General features: G+C 39.0%; 1 protein-coding gene across 2 annotated transcripts in view; it reads left to right on the forward strand.

The window, feature by feature from the left end:
* The window catches only part of NOSTRIN (nitric oxide synthase trafficking), a 79925-nt gene extending 61533 nt beyond the window's left edge, over positions 1–18392 (forward strand). For both annotated transcript variants that reach the window (XM_077154071.1, XM_077154070.1), the window contains exons 11-16: positions 3311–3419; positions 4336–4424; positions 7646–7771; positions 8696–8807; positions 10426–10515; positions 18161–18392. In XM_077154071.1, coding sequence (XP_077010186.1) covers positions 3311–3419; positions 4336–4424; positions 7646–7771; positions 8696–8807; positions 10426–10515; positions 18161–18297 — 663 coding nt within the window. In that variant the 3' untranslated portion in view covers positions 18298–18392. The remainder of the gene's footprint in view (positions 1–3310; positions 3420–4335; positions 4425–7645; positions 7772–8695; positions 8808–10425; positions 10516–18160) is intronic.
* The last annotated feature ends 571 nt before the right edge of the window (positions 18393–18963 follow it).

The following is an 18963-nucleotide window of genomic DNA, read 5'->3' on the forward strand; positions in this document are numbered from 1 at the left end:
TGTGGGTCTGGAATTGAGGCATGGCTTGGCTGGGTGCCTCTGAGTTAGGTAGGGGCCCTCACGAGGCTGCCATCAAGCTGTTGGCCAGGCCTGCAGCCATCTCAGGGCTCTTCTGGGGGAGGCTCCATTGCCTAGCTCACTCATTTGGCTGTTGGCCAATGACGTTAGTTCTTTGCCATCTGGGCTTCTCCATAGGGCAGCTCACAAAATGGCAGACTGCTTCCTCCATAACTGGTGATCTGAAAGACAGAGCACCAAAGTTCCAAAGAGGGAAGCCACAGTTTTTTTGTGACCTGATCTCAGAAGTGCCATCCCATCACTTCTGCCATATTCTATGTGTTAGAAGTGAGTCACTAAGTCCTGCCCACACTCAAGGGAAGGGGATTACATAAAGACGTGGATATTAGGAGGTAGAGATCACTCTCAATTTTTCATGGCCCACTGTCTTGAAAAACTTGTACCAAATTACATGAGGCTTATTTTGAGGGTTTTGGGGTGATTCTATGTAATGACCTTCCTCGATCAATACCCCTGGTCAGAGCCTAGGTATTTTGCCTCTTTCCCATCTTGGAGTAAATTCTTTGTCCTCCTGGTTTGTGCTTCAAAAATTTTGCCTCTACTCCTCTCTTAGTCTTAATTATGGTAAGAGCTAATTGTTACTTACCAAAATCTGCAGAAAGAATTGCTGATAGCTCCTTCGTGGTCCTGTATTTTATCCAGAATTTCAAACTCCAGATTGAAGGGGAGGAATATTTGTACTGCTATGTAGAAGCAACCCTGCCAGCCATGCGCGCCTATAGGATTAAAAGCACAGCTGAAGCCAATATCCCAGGACCCCTGTTCAGGGAATAAGAAATGAAGGATGAAGGGAGGGCTGGTTAGATCAGGACTCAGTTGTGAACCCTGACTGGATTTCCCTTCCTCAGCACTTCCAACAGTAGTAAATGGTCAACTATTTCTTTAATTTAATCTCCTTTTTCCCCTACTCTGACAAGAGCGAAGTATATTAGCAATCACAATGTCTATTCAACGGAAACTCAGAAGTGCAGTTGGGAGTGGAAAGAAGGATTTGATTAAGTGTGGAAAGTACTTTTCTTCTCTTTTTTTCTCTTCCAAATGTCATAGATGAGCTCTGAGATGGGAAAATATACAATAAAATGTATCTAGTATTTTCTTACAAAGCATGGTAAAAATGCCCCTATCAAAAACCCTGTCTATAAAATATGGGTCATTCTCCTTGAAAGTTTGGCCAGGCTTCTATAGAAATGTGAGGAGATGGTCACGGTGGTTTATCTTCTATTGCTATGCCTGTGGGAATTTTAGATTTCTATGAGACTTCAATGCATCAGAACTCACAACTACATATGTGTTGCCTAAGAGAATAGACTTGTCTCAAGATGGGTGAAAAAAATTTTCTTAAATATTCTTAAAAGCAAAGCACCCTGATATCCTATATTATGTCCAGTAATAAAAGACTGACAGGCTTTTATCTAGTGCTATGAGAACTACACAAACTAGGGTAAGCCAGGAGAACAATCTGAGTGTAAAACTCAGAGATTGGTTGCCGATGTACAAATATATATAAGTTTATTGTAACTGTTATGTTCAAAAGATTACATCTGTAGTTTTCTTTGCCTCCTCCAGTATTGACTTTTTTCCTGTCAAAACTTTAGAAGTGAAGAATGAGTTAAAGAAAATTAAGGAGAGTAATATATTTCCATTCTCAAGTTGATTCGGTAGTAATTTTTCCCTGGAAATATATGTTTAAAAAATAGGTGTTCCCAAACAAACCCAAATAAGTTGGACTGCTATGGGAACCTGGCTGTAATTTACATTCTTCCAATGGAAAGAGGTTAGGGTGGGAATTGGGCACACTTGCAGTTTAATCAGAGCTCATCTGGAGGAGCGAAGTCAGCTCCGTCAAGGCAGATTTGTGAAGGCGTGGACTAAGGTAGAGAATTTGGAGGAATCAGGTTTCCTGAATTACTCACTAGCTGTTTCATCTTGAGCCATCACTTATTTCTCTGAGGGACAGGGGAAAAGAGGAGAACCATACCAACCACACAGAGTTGTTGTGATAATTACATGAAGTATATAATATGAAGAAAAATATCTAATGCACTGTGTAAATAAAATATTTTACCTAGAAATACTGTTACAGATGCTATTCCCTTTGCTCTAAAGCCTCATGCATCCCCCTTTCTCATACTAATCCTTCAAAAGCTAATCTCTGTACCAGTATTTGGGATTCTAGTTTTTCTCCTTCCTTACCAGAGAAATCCTGCCTCGTTCATTTCCATCTTCAGTCACTAGTTTCCCCCACATTCTGTATGGATTTCTGTCCCTCTGCTACATTCATGGTCAGGTACCTCCCTGCCCAAACCCTACCATCCTAATTTTCTTTTTCATTCAACCCTTGAAATAATGCAAGTGAAAGTCCAGAAACCATTAATCACTCCTTGCAGCTCCATAGCTCCCACACCAGCCTCCAAATCTTGCCTAAACTACCTAGACAATTTTTCTTCCACTATTTTTCTCAAGCAACTAGTCTCTTTATTGTCCCTGATACATTTCACACACAGTCCTCCCTCATCTGTCCTTTGCTCATGCTGTTTCTCCTGCCTTGAATACCCCTTGGCCTCCTTTCACTTGATCAAAAAATTCCTAGTTAAGTCTTCTAGGCTCCTTGAACCTTTCAATTACAGCCCTTTATGAGCCACACAGTCCTGTCTGCACCGTTCATGCTGTGTAGAGTAAATGTGGCTTTGTGTTGCTGGTTTCCTTGATAATATGCCTCAAGGCCTAACTCATCTATAAACCCATCCTAGGCAGAGTGTCTGTGCTTTAGCTCATGTTTTTGCAATACCCTACAAACAGAAATCAATAAACATTTGTAGCACTTCTGAGGTGGTCCTAGTGGCACATAACATGATACTACATTTGGACCATTGAAGAACTCTACCTTGAATAAAGATAAATAAAGAACCATAGGTAGGTTTAATTACCAAGAAACTATGAAATAACTATAATAAAGTTCATCCTCCAAGAGTAGTTTGTTCTATGAAAGAAAATGCTAAACTATATACTTACAAGTTGTGGACAAGGAGATGTCTTATTAATCATGTGTAGAACAGGTAGAACAGTCTGTGTAAAACCAAAGATTATTCTTTAAATCTTTTGTTCTTTTTCTTCCTTAAAGTGAAATTTAAATGTCATTGGTAGAAATCTCAGTACACCTTGAATGAACAATTTTTCCCTGTTAAGATGTTAAAGAACTCCCCTCTCCTTAACCTTTCTATTTTCCTCAAAGGAGGAAGAACCTAACACTGCAATGGATAAAGAAAGACGAAAATCTGCAATAAAATCAAAATTGGTGAGACTGCAAAATGACATTGAAAAAGCCTTGCAAGACAAAGAAGGTGTGTTATTATCACTTTGAATGGCCTGAAAAGGGAAAGTATTTTACTCAGAAGTGTTATTCAGAATTAGAATTATTCTGTTTTTGCTGACTGCATCTCATTTAAAGAACCATATGCCAAACCTAGTTTGTATGAATGAATAAATACATAAAAAAAGAAGAAAGGAAAGGGCAAAGAAATTGAAAATGACATTTTGGCCTATTTCTGAAAAGGTTTATAAATACCATACTACCGTTTTCAGAAATGTAGTATTTTACTGTGTTTCTGAAATTGGCTAGAATGAGAGACAGTTCATTTGGTTTAAAACATGGTACCTCCTGTGCACTAAATTTTTTGTGTCCTTTCTTTCCTTTTCTCATTTGGCCTTTCTTTTTTAACTAACTTTTTAAATGATGTAAAAATCATTTGGATTAAATTCTATACCTAGAAGTTAGGCATGTTAGAATGTTAAGTAGCTCTAAAGCAATGCAGGTAAAATTTCACCACACTTTTGATTCAGTTATAAGGAGTTTATATGGACTGAAATAACAATTTACAGTGTGATTGTTGATAGGAAATCCTAGACAGCAAAATGTTTAGAAATGTAAATACTGTAGTGAGAAAGAGTCTAACATTGAAGTAAATGTCAGGCATCAACCATAGAATGGGTCAATAAAAAGAAATTCAAAATCTCACTTTGGAAATTAACAATCAGCACTAGCATTTCTCAGAGTTCATTAAATGAAGGTAAAGGTAAATGAACAGCTACCCACTCACTAAAATTTAGTAACAGCTACATTCAGAAATACCCCCAGCCATGTAGGAGGTCCTACTGCTATCATTTCAGGCTTCAGGCTCCCTCTGAGTGTGACTGATGAGTAGCTGTGTCACATGGAGTCAGAATGAACTGTGACTGAGCGCGTGATTCTATTTTCAGACCTGGATCGAATGCTTAACACATATTCTGACATCTCTTCAGTCTCCCGCGCAAAGAGCCAGAAAGACACAGCAGTGCTAATGGAAGAGGTAAATATTTGCAGAGCACAGTTTCCTATATTTGGCGATGAAAGGTGTGCTGGTTTGTTAATGCAGCTGAAATGCAATATACCAGAAGTGGAATGAGAATTGATTAAGTTGCAAGTTTATAGTTCTAAAGCTGTAAAAATGTCCAAACTAAGGCATCCAGATAAAAATAACTTGGCTCAAGAAAGGCTGATGGAAAAAAATAAATAAACAAAAATTAAAAATTTTTGAAGAAAGGCCAATGAGTCCAGACACCTTAGTCAGCTGAGAAGGCATATGGCTGGCTTCTGCTGGGGCTTTGGTTTCTGGTTTCAAGAGCTTCCATGGGGACATTTACTTTCTGCATCTCCAAACACCTAGTTCTCCTGTTAGCTCTGTCCCATCTGTCACTTCTTCCAAAATCGTTCCTTCTTAAAGGGCTCCAGTAAGCAACCCTACCTTAAATGGGTAGAGACACATCTCCATGGAAACCATCTAATCAGAAGTGCCCACCCAACAATATTGAATCAGGGTTAAAGAACATGGCCTTTCTGGAGTACACAGTGGTTTCAAACTGGCTCAAAAAGTTTATTTTTATACTCTGTATTTTCATGCAGTTAACCTCTGTTTGCCTTTCCTTTCTCATGACACAGAACATTCTAGTCAGAGAGCTTATAGGGTCAGCTGTATGTCTAGAAGTTTGAGGGAACAGGGAAAATCCAACTACCTAGAAATGTTTGCTTTACTATACTCCTAAGAAAAGAATTATGCCTAAAATAGAATTCCAAAAAATAGTCATTCCTTCAGGGCCTGGAAACCCTATGTACTTTAACCCAGTTAAGAAAAGTGACTGAAAAGTACTAGCTCTGCCTTCAGGAAGGCCTGTATTGGGATGTAGCTCTGTTGTTTAGTGAGACCTGGGGGCAACTTTTGTTTCCTTATCTATAAAATGGAGATATTAGTACCTACCCCCCTTGATTTTGTTGTTGTTGTTATTATTATTTAGGATGAAATAGAATTCATAAAATGCTAGCACAGTGTGCATTCCAAGAAAAGAGTTCAAAACCCAAAATTTAGTTATTCTTATTTAAGATGCTTTTTTCCTTCATCTTCCAGCTAACATCAGGGTTTTCAGGTAATAACAGAGAAAGAAAAGATATGACAGTAGAAAAGGAAACAAGGGTGGTCTGGGGTGTGAGGCAAAAGCATCTGGGAAACAACAAGCAACTTTAGAGGTCAAAGTTCTGTGTGGTGTGGCAGCAAGGGACAGGGTCAGAAAATGGTCTATCTGGGCTCCAGTGGCTCCACAGATATGTGTAGAAATTGAAGGAAATTGTAGCTGCTTTGGAAATATTAAATGGGCAGTTAGTAAAATACCCAAGAATTTTACAGAGGAATAAAAAAGAGCAGATGCATTATTACCTATGAGTACCAACTACAGGGTTTCTGCTGTGATTAGAGTGATTGGAAGTGAACTGGGGTTAATCTGAGAAAGATTCAGGAACAGAGAAAATTTTAGCAGTGTTTTGAAGGATACAAGAAACTGCCAGCTTTTCTTACCTTCCCTAATAATTCTACTCTAATTGGCAATTTCATCAGTTCTTTGGTACAGTTGATCTATTTTTTGAGTCCAGGCTTCCTTTAGTATGGGTGCTGTTAGCAAAACAAATCTAACGTTTTTTGTGGAAAGAAAGGCCTGAGAACAGAGATCTAACACACGAGGAATAACCAAATCTTTCTATGAAATCATAAAGCAGACCATGGGGCATTTTGTGTGGCAGCACATGTTTAATTAAATAGTCCAAAACGAATCTCATTTATCCAAATAAAGTCATAAAGAACATTTTGTGATGATGTTACGTTTTATGTTTATTTCTTTGGTTGTCCTCACGCAAAATTTTGTCATTGCTGTTACCAGCATGGAGTATCTATTAGTATCATCAGGGTACACAAGTGGCCTGATTCATACTGGGGAGGAGGCAAGGAGCAAGAGGGCCTGATCCCTCAATGCATGGTGCTTATGATCTAGTGAAGGAGCAAGTATGATCCCTCACGTAGTAGATGCTAAAGATCCATGTCATTTTGTTACACACACTCTCCCTCTGGGTGCAGGGAGACTGGTGAGAATGGTAGATTTCATGTCACCCAGGGAAGGGCTCTTAAAGGGTGAAACTCTGTTTCATTTAAATTCTTCCCTATTTTCATTCTCTCTTGTCCCTTGACTCGCCATATTTGAAGCAAGAGTGTTGACAAGGCATTATCATGTTACTGCAGAAACTGGAGAGTATTTAGGTTAGGTATTGTCCTCAGGTGTGCCCCATAGAAGAGGAAAGAGACCCAATGCAGAAGACGGTGTGGGAGGAGCTGTGATTTCATTTTAAGAAGGGCTGCCCCACAATGCAGTGGATTGTTCGAGGATTGGAGACCTTCCCATCATTGGAAGTGCTCAGTCTATGGCAGCAACCCCCGCCCAGGCAGGGCTGGTAAGGTTAGAAATCTCCATGCCGGAGGTGTGAAGAAGGGAGGCGGCGCAATGGCGAGGAGAAGATGGGATAAGCAGGCTTCTGAGCCCCCTGCCAATGTTTACATGCTCTTTTTGAACTCACCCTGCCTGAACACAGACTGACAAACAAGTAATTTGCAAATAAGTTTCTAGTTCAAGGTCAAATCAATAACTGGCAGAGACTTCAATTATACCTTTAGCATTACTCCTTATTTTTATACTCAGATACCCCAGAATATTGTTTCCAATTTCCAGAAGGATTATAGCAAACTGTCTGGGTAACATAGGACCTCAACTCCGCCCCCAAGAAAAATACCTCCCATTCATTTTACTTCGACTCTATTGATGTTACTTCAATTTTGTTCACAATACTGAGTTCCTGTGGCTCATTTGCCTTTCCTCACAGCCAACCTAAACTCTACTTTCCATAATTGAACTTATTTCCTTTTTCATTCCTCAGTAGAAAATTGAGAAAAGGTATTCATTGCTGCAAAATATCAAAGTCCCTGTTTCCCTTGTCTTGTCAAAAGCAGGACACACTCAACAACTAAGGTTATCCTCTGCATTGTTAAAGGGTCCATCTTTTTCTCTTCAGAATTTTCTTTACAGATCCATATGAGCTGAATGTGTACTTTTCCAGACCTCTTTGTCATTTTGAATGTTCTCCTGAGATCTCTTTACCCACCCAGTTGTGCCTCATTTTCTAGAAATTTACTCATATGGCCAAATGATGTATCCACAGACCAGCTTGAAACTAGATCTTTTGCAAGCAAACTTCTATAAACTGTCTTCAGTATTAGCAGAACTGGAGCAAAGATCTAAACCCAGTCATCCCTGTAACATCTGCATCTTCAAATGGAAAGAAAAGGTAAAATTGGAAGAGATTGCCTATTATTTCATGCTGGTGGCTGTTTACAGTAGCATCAGGGCAAAAAAAGCAGTTATGAATAAGATGTGTCATATGTCCTAAATCTTAGTTGTAGAATTTTCAAATAAATTTATTTTTTTATTCCGTGAGAGGATAGTAACAAGAGCTAAACATAACTGAATACATTCGTAGTAGATTAAATTATTATGAGGATTTTAAAATACTTTGAATCCCTTCCTCTTCCTTTGTATACCTTAACTTAAGCCTTCAAACTTGCTTTTATAGTAAAAATTTATATTAAATTTGTTTTTCTATTCATTCAGACAAAAATTTTGATATGCATTATTTTTGTGTTTAACATTGTACATAATATAGCTAAAGCATGAGTACAATTTTTAAATTCGCACATATTTTCCCAGCATCTCACTCTTCTGGAATTGATGACAAGAACCTGAATATGCACAGGTAGTTATTGCTTGTAGCTATTTTCCATTACATACCAGAAGGGTGAGATGTAACCATATTGTAATGAAGATTCAGTTTTCTTTCTGGTTGGTTCAAGAGCTTTAAAATGATCTCAGATTTAGACTGAGTCATGATCATTTCAGTTCGATTAAAGCCAATCAAAGTTAAATTTGTAGAAACACTGCAATGAAGGTTTTTATTTGGCCTAGAGGTATAGGTCAGAGTTGCAAACACAAGCTATAAAATATAGTTAGTTGCCTAATTCTAAAAATACTAAGACTTCAATAACAAGAAAGATCTATGATAGCAGGATTTAACAATGTATTGAATAATTTAATTATAGCACCTCCAAATTAATAAATACATTTCTTAAGCAAACAGTTGCAAAACGGTTATTTTTCATGAATGCTTACAATGACAATGTAATTAACAATGACTTTTTTTTAAACTATTGAACAGGAGCAGACACATACTTATGTAAAACTCTCTCGGCCTTTCATGAAGAAGAGATTAGAAAATGTTCTAAGCAAGACAACTGGCAGGCAGAGCAATCCAAGTTCTTCATCTTTAGGTAACCCCATACCCAGAATTACTTTGGGCTGTGTCCTAATGGTAAAGCACATTGCCACATTTCAATTTCATTAGCAGAGCCACATTGACATTTATCTACTCAAAGAAATATACAAAACTGTTTTAGTATCCCAGTTGCTAATATAAAAATACCACACAATGAATTGCTTTGGCAACAGGAATTTATTGGCTCACAGTTTCAGAGGCTAGAAGGCTTACTCCCTCCTGGGGTTAGTATCTTCTGGCTGGCTGACAATCTTTGGGGTCCCCTCGCTTTTCCATCACATGGCAATGCATATGATGGTATCTTCTCCTTTCTCTTATGGATTTTGTTGATTTCCAGTTGTTGACTGCTTCTCATGACTTCTTCTTTTTTTTTTCTTCCTGAATTTCTTTTTTTTTTCTGCATGGGCAGGCACTGGGAATCGAACCCAGGTCTCCGGCATGGCAGGCGAGAACTCTGCCTGCTGAGACATGGTGGCCCGCCCTCTGCCTGAATTTCTTGAAACATCTTCAAGAGATCCTATTTACAATTGGTCCATACTCACAGGACCAGGAGTTGGGACCTGAATAGGCCCTTTGTGGGGGACATGATTCAATCCCCAACAATTCTATTGAGATTGGTTAATTGGTTTAAATATGTAATGTGAAAAATGGGAAGGAGTTAGGAAGAGTGGAGGGTTGGGAAAATATTTTATAATATGAGAAGGTAACTCAGAGGCTGGATGACTGACATCCACTTCATTCAAACAGCCTGCAATTTGCTGTCCACATGACCACTGCTAAACCATGGTATGGAGTTTTGCAACTGTCTCCACAACTTCTCCCAAACTTCCATGGAGATCTTGTCCCCTTTGGGAAAAACATAGTGATCCACGTGGTTTTGCAGAACCACACTTGAGTCTGGACTCACGGCTTACCCACTTCTTTATTCAGCCATCTGTCCTTAGTCATTTCCATCCACACCCCACTGCCCTTCACCTTTCAGCACACACACACACACACACACATACACATACAACATTGTCCTTGCCTTCCAACTGTAGTTACCATATCCTTGACTATATAGTTTTTTAAATTATAATTTTTGCAAAAAAGAGTTTCAATAAAGCTCAGACATTATGGTTCACACAGAGTAACAAAGTCATGCTTGCATTGTTTGAGAAATAGTTCCATAAATACACAGGGATGATCATAAAAACTACATGCTCCAAATATCTTCTGTATATCTAAATGGCATAACTGGTATATGTTTTCTGAAATATATGTATAACTACCACACAAAATAACTAACTGATATTCACTAAGTTCATGTGAAACAAATAAATGTAAAATATCATCTTTATTATTATTTCTCTAAACTTATTTTCCATATTATAATGTGGTTTTTGTATATTATATGCATATACTTGTAGGTATGTTATAAATGGTCATTGAATCAAGGAATGAATATAACATAACATTATAAACTTCCTTTGAAGGAATTATACTGTTTCTTTTGAGGAATATTTCAACATTTAATCTCTGCTCTCAACTGATAAATAACCAAAGAGCTTCCAATCACACCCATCTTGCCTACTGATGCAGCAGTAATCATTATATTTTAATCCAACTTTCAGCCTCAGGTGTGGTCCAACTTGGCAGTAGTCTTTGCAAGGCCTTATATTCCTTTCAAGCCAGGCAAGATGATGAATTGAATTTGGAAAAAGGTAAGACTCCTTCTCAAATATTTTAATTGCCTTCTCATGTTGTGACACTTAAAATGAATAAAATCCCTGCATTGTCATGGCAGCCTTAAGAATTACTACTATTTCAAGTTAGTCAGATGTATAATCATCCTTTTTAGAAGATAGGAATAAATCACATCAAATACTAAAGCCCACTTAGCAACAATAGCTAACATGTACTCAGTACTCACTATGTGTCATGCTCTGTACCAAGGATATTATCCAATTTCATCTGCAAAAAAAAACTTTAAGAGTAGATATGGTTATTTATTCCCACTTTATAGCTGAGGAAACTGAGGCATAGAAAAGTTACATACTTTGGCCATAGTTGCAGGCAGTGTGCACACAGGATTTGAATCCAGGCACTGTGAGTCCAAAGTTATGCTCTTAGTCACAGCACTACACTGGGGCAGTATGTCAGTCAGAGAAAATCATTAGTAATATGAAGTGACTTCTCATGGCTTACTTGTCAGAGCTAAGTCAAGAACCTGGGTCAACTGACTCTTAGCTTAACTTTCTCCCACCTAGCTCTCCAGAAAATGTATTATACCTGTCTAAGGAATCTTTGTGTCACATATTTATATTTATGATGGGAAGGTATTATATAATGGGTCATCTAGACCTCAACATGATTAAACAAGAAAAAATATATGTCCAGTTAGCAACAATATTTGGACATTAAAGCTGTGGCAAAGATCTGGAAATGGAGGGTGTCTTAGTTTCCAGGGGCTGCCTTAACAAACTATCAGACTGGGTGGCTCAGAACAACAGAAGTCTCTCATCTTGGTTCTGGGGGCTAAAAGCCTGACATCTATCTGTGAGGGAGAAACCTTGATTGCCTCCTCTAGTTTTGGGTAGTTTGCCAGGATTTCTCAGGCTTCAATCCTCAGTCATCACATGATGCTTCCCTCAGTGTCTGTGTCCAATATCCTCTCTCTATAAGGACACCAGTCAAACTAGATTAGGGTCCACCCTAATGTTAACTAATAACATCTTCAAAGATCCTTCAAAGATTCATATTTGCAAGACCAGGTATTAGGACGAACAAATCTTTTTGGGGAGACATAATTCAATAATAGAGAGGTAAATGAAAAAGAGTCATGTCATAAAAGAAAGCTTATTATCCTGGACCAGCTCATGGCTCCCAGAATCGATGGAAAAGCATGTTGGCTTTCATACCCAAACAATAGGGATACCACATGCTTGTTATTATTGGGTGCTTCCTTTTCAGTTTTCCAATCAGACTTTTCCAAGCAATTGCTTTTCCTTCTAGTTCATATATAAAGACAAGAAAAAAGAGACCCTCTGCTCCAGTAATCTTGGGTTAATGTTGCCTTTATTTAAAAGCTTGAAGAAATACCTCATTCACCATCACTATATCTTAAGGTTACATACAGCAGAGAGTAGGTAAATGAAATGGTGTATTTCCACTTTCTATATGAATAAAAAAACCCAGGTGGGCCACAGTGGCTCAGTGGCATAGTTCTCACCTACCATGCCAGAGACCCGGGTTCGATTCCCGTGCCTGCCCACGTAAAATAAGCAAACAAACAAACAAACAAACCACATTTCCCTGATGGTTGATGCACTCTAGGACAAAGGGCCGCTGAGTCCATAGTTGCATAATAAATTGATTTTCCTATTTCAGTTCTCCATTGGTTGTAAACCCTGCTTATACTTTATAGTCTAAGTGGTTTCTTAAAATTAAACAACAGCAATGGAGGCTTGGGGAAGCTGGCAAAAAGATTTTATCATTTGTTTGAATTCCTGTTTATAGATTATGTCAAGCAGTCTACTGGCCTGAGAACTTACTAGAGGAGAGACATTAGATTGAGAGTGATCTCTTACAAGAATAAATAGTGGTTTATGACTAAGAAAAGCAGAAGAGGGTTTAGCAATTCCCTTTGTCTTATGTTCTAGTTTGGTTGCTGCCAGAATGCAATACACCAGAAACAGAATGGCTTTTTTTTTCTTTTTTTTATTAATTAAAAAAAAATTACAAGAAAGAAACACAAACGTTCCCAACACATACACTCAACAACATCATCACATAGTTGCATATTCATCATCATGATCATTTCCCAGAACATTTGCATCAATTCAGAAAAAGAAATAAAAAGACAACAGAAAAATAAAACAAAAACAGAAAAAAAAATTTTTACATAGCATACCCCTTACCCCTCCCTTTCATTGATCACTAGCATTTCAAACTAAATTTGTTTTAACATTTGTTCCCCCTATTATTTATTTTTATTCCATATGTTCTACTCATCTGTTGACAAGGTAGGTAAAAGGAGCATCAGACACAAGGTTTTCACAATCACATAGTCACATTGTGAAAGCTATATCATTATACAGTCATCATCAAGAAACATGGCTACTGGAACACAGCTCTACATTTTCAGGCAGTTCCCTCCAGCCTCTCCATTACATCTTGGATAACAAGGTGATATCTACTTAATGTGTAAGAATAACCTCCAGGATAACCTCTTGACTCTGTTTGAAATCTCTCAGCCGTTGACACTTTCTCTCATTTCACTCTTCCCCCTTTTGGTTGAGAAGGTTTTCTCAATCCCTTGATGCTGGATCTCAGCTCATTCTAGGGTTTTTCTCAATCCCTTGGTGCTGAATCTCAGCTCATTCTGGGATTTCTGTCCCATGTTGCCAGGAAGATCCACACCCCTGGGAGTCTCGTCCCATGTAGACAGGGGAGGGTGGTGAGTTTGCTTGCTGTGTTGGCTGGAGAGAGAGGCCACATCTGAGCCACAAAGGAGGTTCTCTTGTGGGTGATACTTAGGCCTAATTTTAAGTAGGCTTGACCTATCCTTTGTGGAGTTAAATTTCATATGAACAAACCCCAAGACTGGGGGCTCAGCCTATAGCTTTGGTGTGCACACTGCTTGTGAGAATATCAAGATTCAACTTGGGGAAGTTGAGTTTTCCCCCGTTCTCACCATTCCCCGAAGGGGACTTTGAAAATACTTTTCCACTCACTGATCAAATCAACTCGGGGATTCATCAGGGCATCACCTGGACAAACCAACAAAATCTCATGTCCTATACAAAGTTCAATGCACTCAAGGTGTTCAACCAACTATCTACATAAGTTATATTAGGAGATGCACTAGTCAAAATATAAATTTTGTACCAAACAAACATTTTTTGATTTAGTCTCACACATATTGAAATTTTAAAATATTACCATCTATTTTCAGCATACTGCAGTAATGACATTCCTGTGTTCTTTCTCATGCAAAAACATTTTTAAAATTTGTACATTTAGTCAATATCATTATAAACTCTAGGCATTCCTAGATTATACCATCTCAATCTTTATCATCTATCTTTCTTTGTGATTTCATTTATGCCCCAGCCCTCCTCCCTCTATCATTCTCACATGCAGCTTCATTCAGAGTTTTAACATAATTGTGTTACAGTTAGGTAATATTGTGCTGTCCATTTATGAGTTTTTATATTCAGTCCTGTTGCACAATCTGTATCCCTTCAGCTCCAATTACCCAATATCTTACCCTATTTCTATCTCCTGATGGTCTCTGTTATCAACGAAATATTCCAAGTTTATTCACTAATGTCAGTTCATATCAGTGAGACCATACAGTATTTGTCCTTTTGTTTCTGGCTAATCACACTCAGCATAATGTCCTTAAGGTCCATTCATGTTGTTACATACTTTATAACTTTATTCTGTCTTACAGCTGCATAATATTCCAACTTATGTATATGCCACAGTTTGTTTAGCCACCGTTTGTTGGTGGACATTTTGGCTGTTTCCATCTCTTGGTAATTGTAAATAATGCTGCTATAAACATTGGTGTGCAAATGTCCATTTGTGTCCTTGCCCTCATGTCCTTTGAGTAGAGACACCATATGGATGGGTCCTGTTTTTTAATCCATTCTGCCAGACTACGTCTTTTGATTGGGGAGTTTAATCCATTAACATTCAGTGTTATTACTGCATGGGTAGTACTTTCTTCTACTATTTTGCCTTCTGGATTTTATATGTCATATCTAATTTTCCTTCTTTTTACCTTACTCATAGTCTTCCTTTGTACATTCTTCTCCACACCTCTCTCTTCTGTCTTCGTATCTGTCTTTAGTGCTCCCTTTAGTATTTCTTGCAGAGCTGGTCTCTTGGTCACAAATTCTCTCAGTGATTTTTTTGTCTGAAAATGTTTTAATTTCTCCCTCATTTTTGAAGGACAATTTTGCTGGATATAGAATTCTTGGTTGGCAGTTTTTCTCTTTTAATAATTTAAATATATCATCCCACTGTCTTCTTGCCGCCATTGTTTCTGCTGAGAGATCTGTGCATAGTCTTATTGGGCTTCCCTTGTATGTGATGGATTGCTTTTCTCTTGCTGCTTTCAAGGTTCTCTCTTTCTCTTTGACCCCTGACATTCTGATTAGTAAGTGTCTTGGAGTACATCTATTTGGATCTATTCTCTTTGGGGTACGCTGTACTTCTTGGATCTGTAATTTAAGAGTTGGGAAATTTTCAGTGATAATTTCTTCCATTAGTTTTTCTCCTCCTTTTCCCTTCTCTTCTCCTTCTGGGATACCCACAACATGTATATTCGTGTGCTTCATATTGTCTTTCAATTCCCTGAGTCCCTGCTCATATTTTTCCATTTTTTTCCCTATATTCTCTTTTTCTTGCCAGATTTCAGATGTTCCATCCTCCAGTTCACTAATCCTATCTTCTGCCTCTCGAAATCTACCATTGTAGGCTTCTACTGTTTCTTTCATCTCTTCTGCTGTGCCTTTTATTCCCATAAGTTCTGTGATTTGTTTTTTCAGACTTTCCATTTCTTCTTTTTGTTCATTCCTTGCCTTCTTTATATCCTCCCTCAATTCATTGATTTGGTTTTTGATGAGGTTTTCCATGTCTGTTCGTACATTCTGAATTAATTGTTTCAGCTCCTGTTTGTCATTTGAATTGTTGGTTTGTTCCTTTGACTGGGCCATATCTTCAATTTTCCTAGTGTGATTTGTTATTTTTTGCTGGCATCTAGGCATTTAATTACCTTAATTAGTTTATTCTGGAGATTGCTTGCCTTTCTTTTACCTAGGGTTTTCTTGCTGGATGAATTTGTTGTCTATTTTGTCTTTGGCATTCAGTTCAGCTTTATCTGGACGTCTAGCTTAAGTTTTGTTTAACAAAGGAGAATTTTTTAGTTCTTGTTTTCTTGTTTCTTGCCCTGCTTATATGATGCCTTTTCCCTCCCCCCACCTTTAGGAGGGTCTACTTAGGTATTATAGACCCCAGCTGGATTTTCCCAGACCAAACCGGCCTCCTATCAGGAGGAAAGAGTCACCTGCATTGGTTTTCCCCAAGGGTGAGACTCAGCAGGTTGAAAGACTTTCCTGTGAAGTCTCTGGACTCTGTTTTTCTTATCCTGCCCAGTATGTGGTGCTTGTCTTCCTGCAGGTCCCACCAGCATAAGGTGATGAGGTTCCTTTAACTTTGGCAGATTCTCTCTGCTTGGGGCATGGTGGAGACAGAGGAGAGGTTGTAGGCTGGTTTAGATGGCTTCAAATTACTAAGCCCTGGCGTCTGAATTCCTTGAGGGAGGGATTCCACCTGAGTTGGGCTTTACCCCTTCTCTGGGGAAGGCACAGGTTCCAGACAAGCCCCCAAATGAGCTTGCTTCTGCCTATGCCTATGGCCGCTGAAGCCTGAAAAGCCCTGCCGCTATATCCAAAGGCAGTCAAGCTTTTGTAGAAACATAGCCACAAAAACCTGTTTCCTTCTTTTTTTTTTCCCCCTTTTCCCGTCAGCCCTACACCCTTGGTGCCGGGGCAAAAATGAGCAACCTCCGCTTTGACCAAGTTCACCTAAGCTGGGGGCCTATTTTTAGTAGTCAGAATTTGTTAATTAATTCCAGAATTGGCATTTGGTTGGGCTCAGCTCCTGATGCTGGTAGAGTCTCTTTCCTTTCCCCTCTGGGAAGCAGCCTGTGGGGGAGGGGCGCAGGCTGCTGCAGCTTTGGGAACTCACAGTTCTGGGGGGGTTCGCAGCTGGTTCAGCTGGTCCAGACTGGGGTATGCTGTGTGTCCGGTCACTGACATGGCCCCAGGAGCTGTTCTGTACTGTTTCTGATTATTTAGTAGTTGTTCTGGAGGATGAACTAAAATGCGCACATTATTAAGCTACCATCTTGACCCAGAACTCCCCGTAATGGCTTTTAAAAAGGGGAATTTAATAAATTGCTAGTTTACAGTTCTAAGGCCAAGAAAATGTCCCAATTAGAACAAGTCTATAGAAATGTCTAATCAAAGGCATCCGGAGAAAGATACCTTGGTTCAAGAAGGCCGATGAAGTTCAGGGTTTCTCTCTCAAGTGAGGAGGCATATGGTGAACACAGTCAGGGCTTCTCTCTCGACTGGAAGAGCACATGGCGAGCAAGGTGTCATCTGCTAGCTTTTCTCTCCTGGCTTCCAGTTTCATGAAGCTCCCCGGGAGGCATTTTCCTTCTTCATCTCCAAAGTGCTGGCTAGCGGACTCTCTACTTCATGGTGCTGCAGCATTCTCTGCTCTCTCTGAATCTCCTTCTTCCTCCAAAACGTTTCCTCTTTCTTAGGACTCCAGAAACTAATCAAGACCCACCCAAATGGGTGGAGACATGTCATCACCTAACCCAGTTTAACAACCACTCTTGATTAAATCACATCTCCAGGGAGATGATCTGATTACAGTTTCAAACATACAGTATTGAATAGGGATTATTCTGCCTTTACAAAATGGGATTTTGATTAAAACATGGCTTTTCTAGGGGACATACATCCTTTCAAACCAGCACACCTTATAAAAAAAATTACTGGCAAAAAGAAAGAAAAGTTACCTCAGAAAGATATTAATGAGGAAAAGGTAGTTCCAAGCAGATATTTCTACTTTGATGTACAGGAAGCAGTCAGAGAGAAAAAAACTCTCTTATAAGTGAGAGATTTAGCTGGAAGATTTGGGACACTGGTTAAGCATTAGGGTTATAAATGCCAGTATGGTATTTCAAAATAGTAATAGAGAAGAGCCACATGGTTCTCAGAAATTTTGATTCATTGCTTTAAAGAAGTATTATCTTTAAATTGCTATTTTATTAGTTACATATTTGTTTAATGGGGAGTTATATTTCTGTGTGGGAATTTTGAGCTCTGTTGAAAAGCTGCCTTGATCTCAAGAAATGCATGGTAGCTGAGACACACGCACAATAGTCAACATGCCAAACTGTAGAGGCTGCCAATGTGTGAAACCCTTCAAGTGCTGATGCTGAGAAAGTGTTTGGTGACAACCCAGTTGCTAAACACAAAGCGAGCCAGGTGGCACTAGAATAACAAAGAATCCGACGTAATTCTGTTTTAAAGCAAACAATTTTATGGCTTATCTCAATTATCCTTTATCTTACTTTTCTTACTATTCTCTGCATTATGCCTTCTTTACACAGAGAAGGGTGTTCAATGAAGTCTGCTTCATCTGAATCAAATCCAGAAAATGATGCTACCAAGTAACCCCTAGAAGCAGAATCCGCCTAGAACTGTCTTACCAGTCAGGCTCAGTCATACACTCAAACTGCAGAAATCCATTTGTCTAACTAAATGTGCTTTTTCACAGGTGACATTGTGACGATACATGAGAAACAAGGAGAAGGATGGTGGTTTGGATCTTTAAATGGAAAAAAAGGACATTTTCCTGCTTCTTATGTGGAGGAGCTGCCTTCAAATACTGGGAACACAGCTACACAGATGTAGAACAAGACTAAACTTTTTCTTGTACAAAGAACAAGACACTCTGTAACCATAAAATGTAGTGCAAATAAAAATAAAATGTTATCTTTTCAAGTTCATCTTTTTTAAATGGGCGATTGGGTTCTACCTGTATGCCACAGCACTTCGCATTCTTAGTTATTTTTTTCTGAGATAGAGTCGGATAGAAGACAGATGGGTGGAGGGAGGCAGGGAAGAGGCTCCATGGTTCCTAGTTTTAGAATCCTAACAGACTCTACAGTTGATCCAATACAGCTCCTGGTATCACAGGGAAGAGACTGAGCCAGGGAGAGTGCAGTCGCTTGCCTGAAGTCACTTGGTTATCTGATAGCAGAAGATAAATTAAGACTCAGATGTTCTTTCCTCTGGGTTAAGGGGCCGCAGTATACAGCAGGCCCATGAGGGAGTCAAGGACCTGGGACGTGAGGAAAGACACAGATCAAGTCCAAGAAAAATAGCTCAGCAGAGCCAGGCAAGCAAGACACTGGTAAGACTGACCCAGGTTAGGAGACAGTGGAATAAAGGATCAGGAGTCAAAGCCAAGTGACCACATGATCTGGAGAGGAGGTGGCACAGAAGAGGTCCAAATAATAGGCATAAGACTTCAGAGCAGACGAAGTTTCATCTTGAGCCAATGACCCTCTGAGATAG

The sequence above is a fragment of the Tamandua tetradactyla genome, chromosome 3 (genome assembly GCF_023851605.1).
Source record: "Tamandua tetradactyla isolate mTamTet1 chromosome 3, mTamTet1.pri, whole genome shotgun sequence".
Taxonomy (NCBI): Eukaryota; Metazoa; Chordata; class Mammalia; order Pilosa; family Myrmecophagidae; genus Tamandua; species Tamandua tetradactyla.